This window comes from Corapipo altera, unplaced genomic scaffold (genome assembly GCF_003945725.1).
Source record: "Corapipo altera isolate COAL_440 unplaced genomic scaffold, ASM394572v1 44, whole genome shotgun sequence".
NCBI lineage: Eukaryota > Metazoa > Chordata > Aves > Passeriformes > Pipridae > Corapipo > Corapipo altera.
Window position 1 is genome coordinate 7,219,902 of NW_020884880.1, and position 17,399 is coordinate 7,237,300.

General features: G+C 33.3%; 1 protein-coding gene across 10 annotated transcripts in view; it reads right to left on the reverse strand.

Moving 5' to 3' along the window:
* Positions 1-17,399, reverse strand: part of DGKB (diacylglycerol kinase beta) — a 387,634-nt gene that overhangs the window by 212,398 nt on the left and 157,837 nt on the right. For 8 of the 10 annotated variants that reach the window (XM_027639264.1, XM_027639265.1, XM_027639266.1 and 5 more), the window contains 4 exons: positions 15,288-15,376; positions 15,091-15,207; positions 10,935-11,033; positions 3,418-3,450 (listed from right to left, as the gene is read on the reverse strand). In XM_027639264.1, coding sequence (XP_027495065.1) covers positions 3,418-3,450; positions 10,935-11,033; positions 15,091-15,207; positions 15,288-15,376 — 338 coding nt within the window. The remainder of the gene's footprint in view (positions 1-3,417; positions 3,451-10,934; positions 11,034-15,090; positions 15,208-15,287; positions 15,377-17,399) is intronic. The other 2 variants (XM_027639271.1, XM_027639270.1) reach the window with 1 other exon arrangement.

Consider the following 17,399-nt stretch of genomic DNA (forward strand, 5'->3'; position numbering starts at 1 on the left):
ATGGATTAAAAGTGTGTAGTCACAATACAAACTAATGTAATGATGTGAAAAGATAATCTGACATTACCAGGGTGGCATTCTGAAACTTGAAAGCAAATCATACAATGTAATTGATAAGAGATCAGTAATTTATCAAAATTTCATCCTAACTGCTAGCAGAGGTTAAATGCTCCAAAGTACTTTGCCACTTTGGCAAAATATACCTGGTCTAAATGTACCATAATCAATTGGCTGAGTGGCTTTTTATAAAACATGTATTTTGTATCAGAAGGAAAACAGAATCTACATCAGATTCTAAGCTGTTGGCAACTTTTGCTGCTGATATACAGCAGAGTGAGATGGTTATTTGAAAGAGGAAAGCTCAGAAGTATGTTGCTGTAATCATATTTTCAACTGTTATCAGGCCATTTCAGAAAACTGAATAGAAAAAAAATCCTTGTTCTTTGTATCTCATTCTATTTATAAACTGTACCCAGCATGTCCTTTTAGATTGTCAAAAAAATGTACCATAAATTAAGACAGCAGATGTTTATAAAATAGAATTGATGTCCCCAGTCCCAACTGCACCCCAGCCACTATCCTCACTTCACAAGTGCGAAGAGGCTTTAAACTAGTCAGGGGAATGGGCTGGCACAAAGCTGCTGCACTAGAAAGTAGCATGAAGGACTCTCCTGCACCCCCTGCAACTGCATTCAGTAAGCAGTTCATTGTTCCATACCAGGCCAAACCCATCTCTGTGCTACCTCTGATAATGCCTTAGGGATTGCACTAGCAATTAATCCACAAAACTCTTTCTGGAGCAGTTTTTACAGGTAAAAAACATTGACACAGATTCTTGAGCAGGAAGGGAATAACTCCCAGCTTAACACAGACGTGAACCATGACCATTTTTATACCATCTTTAGTTTCTTTAATTTTGAAGACTCACACAGACTCAATCTAGTCCTGATGCAAACAGTGATGCAGGTCATCCCAGGCTGCTTTGGGTAGCCAGATGGCTGTGGCAATCTGATCACATTTTGCATAAAAGAACTGACAAACCTACGCCACAGGAAAAAATGAAAGTAGGAGATCTCTGCACAAATTCCTGTATGCAGTGAGATGACTAGGTTAGTTAACTGAGCTCTTGGATGCTTTGAGTAACTTGATCAGTTCAAGAGCAGGTCCAAGAATCTAGACTACAATATCATTCATTCTTTATAGAGAAAATGGTAGAAGCAATTGGAGGTATTCACCTCAGCCCTAACCTTTAAAACACAGACAAACGCTGTACATATCACTGCCTAAGAAATCACCAACTCTGTACTTACTTATTGATGATCATTTAGAAAGCAGAACTACAATGAGGCACCCACAGTAACATTTTTGAACTAAAACAAATCATTATTGCACAATGGTATTGGTTAATGCCAAGGATACTTGGCATTAAGTACGATACTTCAGTATGAAGGAATCTTTACACTTCATTACATATTTAAGAAGCTCCTTTGGGGTTTTAAACAACTTTGAGAATAACTACACTTAAAAGACACTACCTTATAAAAAGTAAGTATACCATGTTAAACAGGATTTTACATGGTGGACAAAACTGGCTCATGAATAATATAACATCTTCAAAAATCAAATCAGATGTCAGTAAAGCAGAGAAACAGCTAGTAAAAACGCTGATTTCTAACAAAGATCAGAAATTGAGAGCAAATTTTAAAAACTTTAAGAAAGTCTCAAGGTAAAGAAGATACTTGTGATAATTCAAAGGAAAAGGTAACAGAAAGGAATAGATCCAGCACATTGAGTTTATGCATTTAGGGAGGTTAAAAAAAAACATTGCTCAAAAGAGGTCTATTTATAAAGTGTAGCACTAAAACTCTTCTTACATATATCATGCTGTTATTTAGAGAAAAAGTATTTATACACTGCTGAGAACAGTGGCCAAACCTGCTGGTTTTAATCACTCAAATGCAAAATGCAGTAACAATTACCTAAAGCAAAGTTTTGGATATTGGGGTTTTTGTTCCAGCATGATACAAATAGCAGCAAATACCCTCAGCTGGCTTGGCCTTATGACTGCTGCATTATTATAGAAGCAACATTCCTTCTCCAATTTATATTTCCTGTCCCATAAGCAAAACTATTGCTTGACTCACAGACAAAGACAATACAAGATTAAACTATGTACCTTACACAATATGAAGGACAAAGTATCTTGATGATACAGAATTGTCTAGTGTGTTAATAAAATAATCAAAGATGGATATCTGACCTTATTATCGTTGAACCTCTGCTTTCTTCACTGGTGATTTTTGAAGAAAGTACAAATAAAGTATTTTGTATCACCCATCTTATATGAGTATGATACCACAATAAATGTCACCATTTCTACCAACAGTGCTCTCTGAAAAATTTCTGAAGAAGCTGATAGGAGATTCTAGATTTCCTAGAGTTATATATCCTATAATTTTTCTATATGTATCACACTGAGGATCTGACACAGCTTGTATGACATAATAATGCGTATTATAATTCCAATGAATATATCTATCAATGAAACACAAAAAGATTTACCACTTCCTTAAAAAAATGTATTTTAAATATTCTTGCATAAACCCTTTTTTTTTACACATGGAATAGAAAACTGACTTTGAATATCTTACTTTTGGGAACTATAATATTACTATAACATTACTAAGCTATCAGAGGGTGTCAGAAACTAAACAATGTAATTTTTAAATGAGAAAAGAACAACTTAACAAAATCATCTGTGGATAACAGCTTACAAATTCTGACAATGTTAAGAAAAAATTGTTCAGTAATAAAATGGTTTTATAAAAAGCAAAAATTTATCTTTCAAGGTTAGAAATGTTTCTATAACAGTTGTGCTGTATTTAATATCTTGCTAAATAAAGCATACAAAATGATCATTGTATCTGTGAACCATTTTGTTTAGTGGACATGCATGAGGTTGATAGAGATACAGAGTACACCAGTTTAGACGCTATTGTACATTTTGATGGCTCGAAGAATCAAGCTTTTCTGTTCTTTGGGTATGTGTCAGAGCACATACCTTTCAAAATTGTTCTTACCACAACAAAATTTTTTTCCACCCGTTTTTGCAAGTCTCATGCCTTATTTTCTCCCCTTGAATTCCCACTTTGCAGTCAATACCCATTAACTGGAGCTTCTACCATTCAGGATTGCTCCAGAGAGATTACTGTCAGATAAGAACTACTCAATTGCGTATATCTCATATTTATCCAAATAAGAAAATAACTGATAAATGACACTGCCTTTCAAATAATAACAGAGAATGTAATATCTAGATTTTCAGTTCAGCCCCAAAATGCACTTCATAGCAAAAAGAATGTACAGTATCATGATCTGTTAGTACTCGTGTGTTCATGGATGCCTCCCGTTACGCACCTCAGGGAGCAAACCTCCTAAAGTGGGAAGCGTCTGTTGGAAAAAGAGAACGTTAGACTGCAACACTGAACAGCTGTGATGGCAAAGGGCATGGACAATGTTCATAAGGAATGTTACCTTTCAGCAGTTTGTACTTAACAACAAACATACACGGTGCTTTTTTTTTCACACATTTGCACAAGCATACTCTCCCAATGTTTTGCCTGTAATATTAACAATTTATATTCTGGAAAGTATGTGTGGGATCATTTTAGCACCAGCTAAAAATATTAGAAAACCTGAGGACTTTATTCTTTTGAATAGCAAAAAGTGATACTTGCTACCTGGGGAGTTTTTTTATTTTATATTTCAAATCTTTGAATCCTCATGCAAATCAAGGAATCTTGATAAAAAAAGCCACCTCCTGCTACAACTACTCTTTCCTTTTATAGCAGTACAGTCCTTTCCTCTACATAAAACACTATCATACTCTACTGTAGCTGTTAGAATAAAGCAGATGAATAGTAACTAAAGGCTTACTAAATAGTTACCTCTTTACATTTTAACTGCTGACATTGCTGGGACAATGAAGCAAAAATTCCTTTTATCACCTTGTCTTTTCATCAATAACTGTAAATCTATTTTTCAGGATTATTTCCTACACAGCTGAAATTATTTAAAGCAATTTATTTTATAACATGAAACTACAATTTACTTATACATTTAACAGGATTGCAAAGTCAATAGTGAATGGTTAATAACATTACACAGTTTGTTAAATTACTGCAAACTTGAGATTTCTTCTGAATGATATTTACTTCTTTTATAATATGTACATTCAGATGGAGCATATACCCTACTTGGGGATGGGGGTGCATAAGGAGAGAACCAAATTTTATGTTAATAAGAATAAACTGATAGAGTTATTTTAAAAAAATCTTATTTTAGAACTCCAAAACTTGAACTTGAAAGATATTTATCAGGGAAATTTGGTCACAGAAGATCAGATGGAATTAACAGAATACCATGTAAAGATATTCTCAAATGTTTGCAGGATGAAGGCCATGGAAGTTTAAATATGTGACTTGAATACCAAACTGATGCTTTGGGATCTTTTTTAAGAAACTTGAAGGAAGGTTATTTCATTATTCCTTAGAGCTATTTTGTTTAACGACGTGGGAATCTCCAAGGATATAATAATAATAACAATAGATTATTATTATTATTAGAATAATAATAACATCAGAATAAGTACTCCTAGACTGTAATTTTGTAAACCTATATGGCATTCAAGACCCTGCTTACAAAAATCCCATTCCACACAATTTCTGTTTATAGTTACACAATAACCAAATACTAAAAAAAACCCCAGATCACCACGACTCCAAAACCATGGGGAGCAATCTACCTGCAATATCTATCAGACATCACATCCAAGTAACTGTGATTCAGATGTGCTAAAATATTTTGAAAATTTACTTTCTAAATTCTCCACATTTCCAGCTCTAACCTTGTGTACATGCTAATTAAAAGGGTCAGTATTAGGACACCACATTATACTGTCTTAAAGGTTAATAGGGCTGTGGCACAATACTCAGCTCCACATCCACAGGCAGAAAAGTCTTCCTGTGGACAAGATTATCAACTAATTCTCTAGCAAAAATACTGTCCAGTGAGCTGCACAGGCCCATACTATAAAGGAAAGATAAGACTTCTAATTCATTTGAGAGCTGTCTTATTAGAAACATTTGCAGCTAAGAAAAAAAAGAAGGTGGCATTTTGTGACCCTAATACTAGTGGCCAAAATACATGCAAAAAGACAATGTTGGAAGGGAGACAACATCATTTAAGAATACCTTCTAAAACTGCTTACTGCAAGACTTCTTCCTTATTCTAAACAACCTACCACTATGTGATAACTATATATACACTTTGTTTTGCTTGTTTAGTTTATCTAAATAAAGATGTAAAGAATTACACATCAAATCACAATCAAGTCTTTCTCATTTAGGATTATGGCCTTAGTTCATTCAGTTGTCTAAAGACAACTTGCCTTATATCTTGTGTTGATTCAATATATGCATCAACATGCAACAACAGCAGGGCCCAAGATTTTTAACTTGATTTACAACTAAAAATGAACTTGGGCTATAGCACCTGATTATATACACTGTCCAAGAAAGATAAAAGTTTTGGAAAAGAATTTTGAAAATAAAACCATGTTAAACTCCAATGGGAGAGAATATAAGGAATAAACTTAGGGACAGACTGTAGTGATGAGTTGTGGGCAGGCAACCAGATATAACTTAAAATGATTGAATGGCTGCCATTTCAGTTTATCAGCATCTTATTATTTTAACATTGAACAGTGTTTGCCGAACAGATAATTAGTTAGGAAGATACATTTTCCTCCAGGGCAATTATTAATTTCCTTCTGACTTCAAAGAAATGAAAAAGCTCTTAGTGTAGATAAGCACACCATTATATTTCAAGTCTGATTTAGATTCTCAGAGAACTGACGTTGCAATATGATACACAACTGAAAAGGAAAAAAGGTGTTTGTTTTGTTTTTTAAATCTGTTTCAATCACTATGTCATTATTTAATATTTAACAACCAGATTTAAATTCAACTACCCCCCCACCCCGCCCCAAGCACTATATTCAATGAACTGTAGGGTTTCTATAGTATCTTTGTTCAGAAATCCAGAATAAGGCTAGTACTCAACTTCAAAGGATTGAGTTGCTTGTAAAGATGCTTACGCACTGCACTGACTTTCTCTGTTCTGTGTTGAGCTTGGATTCAGCTGAGCTAAAACTGATCTCTACTATTATAAAAACAGAAGAATTATTTTAGGATTAAAAACTGGAAAAGGGATTAAGAAAGCTCATTCTTCAACCAGCCACTGCTAATTCCCTTTTTCTCTCTCTACAACTCTGCTTTCCCATATGAGTATCATCTACATACCTCACAGAAAAATAGTATTAGTAAAACATATTACCAGACATGGAAAAAATATCTACTGAACAATGTTGCAATTATAATATTGCCATTAGCTATTCTATGTCTTATCTCTAAATACCAAATAGCCAAAGAAAATTCTTAAACAGTATTTTCAACTTTAATTCTGTATTACTTTTTTGGTAGCATGTCAACATGCTATTTTTACACAAAAATTTGAAGCTAGAGATTATAAAGTAGTTGCATAAGGTGTATTTCCTAGGTAAAACATTTGTAATCTGCTGTGTATGTTGGTTTATGTGCCTAAATAGAACTAGTTATAAACAAAACCAAACTGGAATCGAATTGAATTTATTCTTAAATGATTTTGTCCAAAAAAGTTGTAATAACTTCACCACACAAAAGAAAAGTCAAATTCATTCACAAGAGGAAAGAAACAAAATGTGAGTTGTTTTAAACTTATCATGATGACCCATTTTTCCCAGAATGCCAAACAATCAAGTTGAAAATTAAAACATAAGGAAGTGGACTCAATTTTAAATTTTATTTCTTTAATTTCTTGCCTTCAATATTATATCAGAGCCTCCACCTTTAAAATAAACTGGTTACTACGGAGACAGTGGTAATTGCCACATAGTAATGCTCACATTGTAAGCAGAGTACCTTATGTTTTTCAATTTATACCATAATTTTCTTTTTGTTCCAAAATTAACAGTTTTAATCATAGTTTTCAAAACCAGTGTTAGAAATTAAGTGAAAAACAGGATCAAAATCATCATGCATTATGGAATAAATACACATCTATTAAATAGTAAGTTTTTATTGGTTGGTTCTTCAGTAACCAAGGTTGTATCTATTTTGGTGGGAAATTGAAAATCTAATTATCTTTCTACAAACATAAATATGAATTAGAACATGCTACGTGTTCATCAATAAATGGAGTAAAGTAAAGGCAGGCATGAAAAGAAAAAGCAAAAATGCATTTTTCCCTTTCTACCTTATAAAGGGGGTGGGGGAGAGAACCTGTATCATGAGCAGAGACCAATCTTTTTTTCTTCACTACTCACTCATCTCATTCCAATACCCAGTTTTTAACCTGGTTATGATCTAATTCTGAGCTCTTGGTAGGCTAGGATTCAATTGAGTTAAAGATTTTTAAACTCACTGCCAGTCAACCTTATCATGAACTTTCATTATGTGCATATAATTAATTGGGTCCAATGAACAATATCAGCACTGAGTTATAGACTTTTTCCCCCCACCATATAATTAGAATATAATTACCCACAGGATATCAGAATGATGCAAAACCTTTCCTCTAAATGTGCCCTCATTAGGAAACAAGTCTCAATGTACATTTATTCAATCAGTATGAATTAATTAAAATGTTACTGAAATAAAAGAGAGTAACATTAAAGTGTATCTGACATCTATTAAAAGACTATCACTTGAGATCTGCACACACGGTTTATAACAAAACTCATTTAACTTGAACAAAAAACTTCACCATACAACAAGCCTTATATATGGTAAACAGAAAAGTAAAACAGACTAGTTTTAAAGTTGACAGGATACATTTTACTAAAACATTTACAATTACTGCAGTGAGATATTAAAAATCTTTGTAAGACATTGAATCTAGACAGATATGTCATGCTTTCATTATGTACACAGTATCAACTCTGTGAGTTTCCCCGTTGTTTCATTTTCAGCTGATGATGCTTATCATATTTAAGAATAACATTTGATAAGTTCTATTTTGTGCAGTTTTGAAGATGGGAGCCCCTTTATTTACCATCTATCTTTCAGATGACCAGGCATCTCGGTTCTCTCTCCAGTCATTAGGAGTTACTCTATTTTAGAGAAATCTCTCCTATGTCTAAAGAGATCCTAAATGAGTAGTTGAGAACAGACACCTGAACTGAGATGGCTGTGTTTAGGGGAGTGTCACCTTTTGTGATATTACGATCTGGAAGGGTATTTTTTTAATCTATTTTTCACAGTTGAAATAGTGATTTTGGACATTAATGGATAGCTAGGAAATGGAAAAACTGAGATGATATGGACCTGAACAACAAATTGCAGCTTAGAGATCAGTTTGGCAGCACTGGCATAGTACATGGTGCTGTGAAATGTAATTCATGAAAAAAGTCCTTTATCTCTGTAGAAATCATTGAGGCTGGACTTCACAAGAACTGAAGAAATGAGACATGAGAGAGACATGTTGGATAAAAAAAGGCAAAAGTATGAATGTCCTTAGTTTTGCAAAAGAGAAAAGATGAGAGGGATTTAGCCTGTACTCTTGAAGGAAAACTTATGAGAAGGTATCTTGGTCTGAAATGAACTCTGCAATTTTCTGGAAGAAATCTGGACTTCCAAAGTTACAGATGGTAGGGAGGGTCAACAGTTTTTGGAGATCAAAGATACAAGATTTTTCATCTTGCTATTTTCCCACAACTCCTATAACCTATTCTGTGGAAGAAGAAAATACATTCCTCTCTGACACCTCAAAATACTCAAGGATAAGCCTAGTACGGCAAGCATTGTGGTTATCTACTTTTATTTACCTTTCACATAAACGTAGCATTGCAAGAATTTTATTGCTCATCTGATTATTGAATCTAAATCTGTGTCTTAGGTGAAGGAGCCTTACACTGTCAGGTATATCAGATTTGATATGTCTAAACACAGAATTTTTATTATCAAACACTTATATTTAGACAATTTTGACAAAGACATATTCATTGGTTTTGCTGTCATTATTGAGAGTGCTGGTTCACATACATTGAAGTATTACCTTTCTCAAAAGGAATCCCCGTAACAGGAAATAGGAGAAACTAATTAAAAATTATCACCACTAATAATATATACACAATAACCAATCACTTTTAGAAGGAATTTCTATTAGCTAGGTCACTGAGATACTATTTGTAACATAAGTAAACTCAAGACTGTAATGCATTTTTGGAAGAAACTGCTAGATGAGTAAATATACTACAAAATTTTTAAGTCCCTGTTAAATCACAGTAAAATACATTTTCCATTCCTAGTAATATACATTGTGCTGAAATACATGTCTTGTGCTATGTTGTTAGTAATATGATTCTGATACAGGAAAACATATTTACTTCTGCTTATGCCTTCAAAATTTGGAGATAAAACAAACCTATTCAAGGGTGATTTGACTCTAGAGTGGTTTTACATATCCTCTAAACAACTTAACTAAACTCCAATTGTAGAATAAAAATCTTAATTCCTCTATTCCTCTTCCTCTCCTGAAAAGAAAATGGAGTTACACCAATATAATTGAAGATGAAATTTCATGCTGAGGTTTATTCCATTTATAACAATGGCAAATGATAAATAACATTAAAATGAAAACAGCCCAATAACAAAATCATAAATTCCAAATGCTGACTTTTAAAGTATGACCTAAAATCTTGAAAATTAAATAATGTACTGCAGAATGGAATCATCCAACAAACTTAAAATAATATTTTACAATTATTAATCAGAGCTTGTCTAGATGATACTAAAATACGATACAGACGAACTACAAAACTGCTCTTATGACTTTTAAAAATATTTAAAATTATTTCCTAAATATTAAAACCAGGTTTCCATTGCTTTACCTTCATTGAGAGTAATGGAATAATCCCAAAGTCTAGCATCCATTCATTTGCAGATTTATAAACAGCCAAATGAATTAATTAGAAAATAATTAATTTACAATAGGCACAAATATTATGGTTCCTAGTGATCAGAAATTGGTTTAAGATTAGGAGATATATTTTCTTGTTTTTCCTCCATGCAAAAAATTATTCTCTCTTAAGTTCAAGCATTTCTTACTCTTATTATGAAATATATTTAAAGAGGACCACTCATCTCTTCTTTTACGAATATGATGATGCTATGACTTTTATAAGCATAAAATATCCAATTTAGTATGTGAATACATAAGTTAATTCTCAAGTTCTTTTTTAATGATAAAATGGTCAGCTCTTTTCTATACAACCTACACATAGTATGCATTTTTATTTTCATTGAATTGAGTTATTGTTTTTGTGGACAGAGAAATTTACTGTCCACGATTGCAGAATAAAATATACCATAATATTGATGCATAGCTTACTGCAAGACCAGTGTCATCATTCTAGGTAACCTCCGGCTTAGATCAGAGACCTCAGCATTGCAGATATACAATATGCATCCCAAGCAAAAACTGCTCATAAGAATAACTTCATTATTCTGGGAAGTTGGATCTATAAAAGATGTAAAATGTAGAAGTGTTCTGCCTATACAGTTTCTGGTAAGTACAGTCTGAATAAGTGATAAAACCTGAGTCAGCTTCAGTTATAATATGCCCTACAGAAAATTCATTCTCACATGAAGGAAAATGCAATATGCAGAGGATAAAACATGCTCATGCCTCTAAACGCATCAGCCAGGATTACACATTGTGTTTAAGGTTCACATAGTCCTGTGAATGTAACAAATACCTGGCAGACAGTCCCAGCATCATTTTAATGCTGCATATGAGAGGGGATTACATCTGAAATACACATAAGGACAACTCACCAATACTACTGGGCAGATTGATGTGGGTGGTAAAATATGGTCCTTCAAAGGTCCACAGTCACATTCAGGTTTCAGATGTGAAGCACACTTGTTATGCAACTACAGAAAGACAGAAAATGAAGATTCAACTTAAACCTTTTACACTTATGGTATAAACAAATGGTCATCCTAGAACAAGGTGAGTTCTAATACATATTACTAGAGTACTAGAAGGAAATGAAACACACTGCAGTGGAAAGTCTCCTAGGATTGACAAAAACAGTGAATTTATATTGAAGCAAAGAATGGTGGATTAAGGTATTTTCCAGTTTGGAAATTGTATGTGTGGATCAGCACACAAAATAAGAATGGGGTATGGCACTACAGTAACATCAGCATAGTGTTATCGGTGATCAAAACCTTCATTTCAGAATAGAGTTTCTTGCATTGAGGCAGGAACTTCTGCTCTCTTACCAGTAAGTAATTCAAGGCAGCCTTTGGTGTAACTCTGTTTCCTACCTGATGCTGATAGTCACTACCCATTCAAATATAAGAGAATGAATATCTAAGAGCTTTAAGCTCCATTGGGTAAATTTTGGTCTGGATAGAATCAACGTTCAGGCTTCCACCCACTGCTGAGGAACCTGAATTACTCTCCCTTTTTCTAATTTATTCTCAGCATTCATCCAGTTGTCTTGAAAGCAACAACAAGAGTTCTACTCTGAAAACATGAAAGGAATATTCTCAGATCTGTTGACTGAAAGAACATTGGCTTACTTCTGTATTGCTACAAAGGTTGAAGGGAAAAATATGTATTTAACATCAACATAAAATGGCAACAACTAATGATAAATCTACCGAAATACTCTGCGTTAGCAATCAAGAGTTCTTGTTGATAATTTAGAATTTAACTCAATTCAAATATCTCTAACTACCCAGCTACAGAGTAAAAAGGAACAGTTGTGTGCTTGGATCATGCAAAACATTCAGATTTAATTGTTATACTTTACAATATCATTAGATATATTCAGAAGGAAATAAACCTAATATTATGAAATTTTGTGAAAGTTTATTATTTTGGACTTGATGATCTTTAAGGTCTTGTCGAACCTAAATTATTCTATGTTTCTATTTTTACATTGATTTAATAAACTGTGCATCAAGGTCTTCAGGTAACATTGGTTTCCCATGCTGCTCATTATTTTTGAGGAGATACGTATATTTGAATTAAAGAAAAATAATCAGGCTAATAAATATCAGGAGTTGTAAAGTAAAAATCTTATTAACAGGTGATTTAAGTAGTATAATAGGTAGCATCCAGCATTAGTTCAACAGGTTCAATATCTGTTACATGTCTGCATCTGTAAATCACATTTTTCCAATGACTGATTCATTTTCCCTCTACACAATTCAACTCATATGAACTCTATTAAAATCACAATAAAATTGCACCAACTGCTGATGTATATAAACTTTACTTGTAATATGGTCTTCATTAAGTTATCTGGTACAGTTAATGCTGACATAACATTTCTGAATTTTGAACTGAATGGCACCTAATATTAGCATTGCTCATATTCATTTATTCTGCAAAGTTACCTTTTTAGGCAGTTACTTAGCAACAGAAAATAAAAGTCTAACAAGTTTCGATTTACTCTGAGTATTAAAGCCTTATTGTGAGAGTATTTTGGTAGCCCTGTAATCTAAATCATTTGTCATGCTAATTCTCCGCCTAAGTGGTAAGGCTACTTGTACCATAATTAATGCACACCAGGCCACATTACATCAAATAAAAGTATCTTCACACATTCAGTGGTAATTAGCAGCTTTGCTACTCGGTGGCACACAAACTTATCTATGAAAAAATAGCTTAATCTTCTTATTAGTCTCTGCTGATTTTTGACAACAGAATTGGCACATAGTAGATAACAAAAATGGTAGAAGATATGTAGCTTTAACAAAAATAACACTTTGCACAATGAAATAAAATAACATGCATCTCTTCTCAAAAAAAATTGTTTTAGCAGGTTTTAAATACATTTCCCCCACATCTAGATCCTGTAGAATATTACATCCCTCACAAGCCTGCAAAGTAGGAAAAAATGTATTTGCTGGAGGCAAAATGAGGGGAAAAAACATTTACATACCTTGGTAGATAACTACAGCGTGTATGGGAGAGGTTTGGCTGAGAACTCAGTATAGCAAGCCTTCTTAGTGAAAAATACCTCTAAATTTTGGGACTTGATTCAGTTATGTGACAGTGGAAGTGACCCCATTAAGTTGTAAGGACAGAAACTTAAAATGCATGAAAGAGGTTCAGAATTAGTTGTGTAATAGTTAGCATCCTCTTAGATTACAAGCCATAACTGTGTGGTACAAGGAGTTGAAAAAGTGTGAAGTATGTGATGATAACTATATAACTTCAGAATATCCATTGAAAAATCATGTATCTGATAGAAATTTAGAATACCTTTTTTATGTAATAAAGCTATTTCTATTAGAAAATAAAGTTATTGCAGTAGAATATATCAAATACAAAGAATTGCAAGCAAAGTGAATAGGAGTAATTTGAAGTATTTAAAAATACTCAGACTTCACTTATGTGTCTATTTTACATCTGAAGCTATAAAAATTAAATAAAAATATTCATAAAGTTATTTTTAAAATAAACATTAATTTTATGAAAAAAATCTTTAAATTACTGGTGGAAGTACAATTGCAAAATTTTAAACCTCAGTGCCAATATTTTCAATTTTGGTTGTCAAAAAACACAGACTCATTTTAATTGGAATTTTGACAGACATTTAGGCATTTGAATATGCACACAAGCACTTAGGATATTTTCAAAAGTATTTAGCCTCTTCCTTTCCTTTACAGTGATTTCAGCTATAAATAATTCTTCAGTATTACTTCAGTAAATACCAGTTTTTATGAAAATCCTCTGAATCTTGACGTTCATCTTCAAGGAGTAAAAAACCTTTACAAATCTGGTCCAGATTCACACAAAATAATGAGAAAATAATTTCTACTGAGGAGATACAGATTTTGAAACTTCCTTTAAGAGGGAGCCTTACATACTATGTATTTCTTGAATGACAAACATATATTATACAGATGTAAACACTTCTAATATAGAGAGCAGAACGCTTTTATTTGTCTTGCTAAACACATATAGCCATTGCCTAAATTTAATTATCTGCATGTAAAAAAATTTGGATTGGGTGTTTTATTCTCTACATAAATTATCCAAATTTTGACAGCAATCTGGACTACATATTTGCTTTCTTCTAAAATATTGGTTTTTAAATAATCATAACAGCTTATCACTGAAAGTATCCTGGATCTATTTTCTTTCATGATGTTTCATATTTTGTATTCTTGTGTTAAGAAAATATGTCACAAAACATCCTAACTTGTATGTTGAAAACAAACATTTACAAATGCCTCAGTCTCATATTATTACTTAAAGCACTGAACAAACAACTGCTGTTCCATAACAATAATAGTAATGATATCAGCAAACCCAGCAAAAACCTGTGAAGAAGGCTGAATCTCTCCCCATTTAGATTTAAATCCTGCCCTGGCTAGAAACAGAAATACTGGTGTTGCTCCTTCTAGCATGAAGATCTCACTTATAAGGGCAGTGTTCCCTGAATGTCATTAGTTTCAGTTATTGGTTCCTGCTGAATAAGGAGTGCACAAAAGTTGTATATATTAGACTTGGTGCAGAGGTTCGTATATTATCAACATGTCTCTGCTATTGTTCCCCAACTCCTGGAATCATTGTATCCTACCAGGTATCCTCAATTTCATTTGCATGTCAATATACCACAAATTAGGATTTTGCCCTAGTGTCACAGTGACCTTGATTTTCCCTGGTACTGAAAATGCTGTTGTAATCTTTCCGTAGTGTAGATTGGGAATTCTGCTCTTTAGAGTGGCATACATTACTTTCATTTGGATATTGTCATGAGGCGAAGCACACCTTTAAGAGTATTGGCTTGCCACAATTAAGGAGTCCTAAGAATATTCTGTATATACGATCCCTTAAACACACATTAGCCATTGCTGATGACAAAACTGAATGAGACCCTTAAAATTATTAGGCTACAGAAAAATATTCTATGATTTTTATCTCTCTAACCCATGCTAAAGGTTTTTACTATAGTATACTCACTGTGATCTGACACCAAACACAGTGAAGTCCAGTCAAGCCTTGGTAACATTTTATAGTTTTGTGACACTTATCACATTTCGTTGGACAGTTGCCTTCTACCCAGAAATGGTGCATTACCTGCAAAAGAAAAGTGTGAATATACATAGAGTTACTAAATTAACAGGTACACGGCAAAGCTAATGCTACCCCAAACTTACTTCAGTATTCTTTTTAGACTTCACATATGTTTTGATGCAAGATGCGGGAGCTCTTGAGACACAGCGTTCATGGACTGTATACTTGCAAACTGAAAAAAAGAAACACATTAATAGATGTTGAGGCAATGGTGTTTCTGACTACATTTCAGTGAAACAAATAACATTACCAGCATGCCATCTCTGAATAATCAATCCAATCAGTCAATGAAAACTTAAACTAGACTGCTTTTTCCATGGAATACAAAAGGCCAATTAGAACAGGAAATATTATGCAAGCGAGAAATCCAAGAATGCACTATCATTGCATAACAGGAAATGCTTAATTAAATCAGAGATCGCTAAATTTTTTCACAATAATTTCCAAATGACAAAAATATTAAAGATAAATTGATGACTGCCAAATGGTGTCATTTGCTAGTAAGAAGAAATCTATATTTTATGAACTATAGGCATGAGAGCAGCTGGCAAGTACAAAAATAAAACCCAATTAATTTATGTTATTCCTTCTATTGATTTATAAATCTTAAATAGCTGATTAATCCATTTTCAAATAGCAATTGTTTTCATGCATTCCATGTAACCACCATATATTTAACTACTTTAACTCTTATTTTCCAAAATATCAACTCCTGAGAAGCCTTTTTTTTTTTTCCCCTAAGCCCTCCACATCACCTTTAGATAACTGCTACAGTTGACCAGATCTGTAGTGACCAGATCACACTGGCTGCATTTGGAAAACATACAAATATCACTATACAATGCAAAGCTTTATTGACTTCAACGATATAACTTTGCCAAGATAAGGAAATAATGCTATAGCTTATGCCTGCATTCAAGGGAGTCAACTATTAAAAACTGAGAATGAATTTCTCCCTGCACGGTGTCTCACGCTTTTGACCTCGAGAGCAATTAAGCACAAAGTACTTCTAAACACCTTGCTTGCACCTATTACACAAACCCAGTGGGAGGCGCAGCCATTAATCAGACAAACTGCAGGGAGTAACATTGTTGATTGGACCATGGAGGGATGGTGAGGCCCCCTACGGTTCCCTTTTTTTTTTTTCCTCCCACACAATCTAAAATGCAAATAATGAAACCTATAGCAATGCTTTCAAAATATATTGAAGAAAAAGCTTAGCAAGATAAGGAAATAGTGAAATAGTTTTTTAAGTGGACTCATGCCTCTTCCTGCATGAAGTAACTGAAAGGAGCATATGGATGTTCTTCAGATACTTTGAGACCACTGTTCTCAGCAAATAAACACCAAGCACAATAAGAAATACATTCTAAAGAGGTACACTGCAGTAGAAAAAACATCAGTCTGACATAAAAGAATATTAAAGAATATAACATTTCAAGATCTAGCAGTCAAATCAGCATTTTATATATATATATTCCACTTACTGTCATAAGCATTTAATAACCTGAAGTTACGCAATTTCTATTTGTTTGAATTTTAAAAGACGTATCTCTCTCATTTCATAGTACTGTGAGTGAAATTATAAGATGTGAAAATCCACACAAGGATTTACATCCAAATTATGTTTTAAAGAGATCTGTGGCCCACAGATCAATTACAAACCGTCATTCTTTCCTACTAATCTCAAATTAAACCAATAGAAATATACAGGTAGAAAGGTCTTGATCATCTATGATGGGCTATCTTTCATACCAAAAATGGAGAAAGTAAGTTACACTAAGAAACTGATTAATTTACCAAAAAGAACAATGAAAGGTGACTTGGTACCATCCTGAGAAGAATACAGTGGGTACTAAAGATCTCATTAATCTAATGGAGCGGAGCATAACATGAACCAGTCATTGGAACCATTTACAAGACATATTCAAATCAGAAAATAGGTCTTAAAAAAAAAGATGATTAATCATGGGAACACACCACAAAAGAAAGATATGGATCATCTATCTCTTGAAACATCAAATGGAGACAAGGTATCTTTCATAAAGCCTTGGTTTCTCAAGATACAGTTTTTGAGCTGGTCAAACACAGATTATTAGGATATACATAGATACAACTCAAGGAACTGAATGCCAGTGATTGCACCTAATAGTCTAAAGAAGGTCAAATTAGCTGCAGTAGAATTTCTGTTGTCC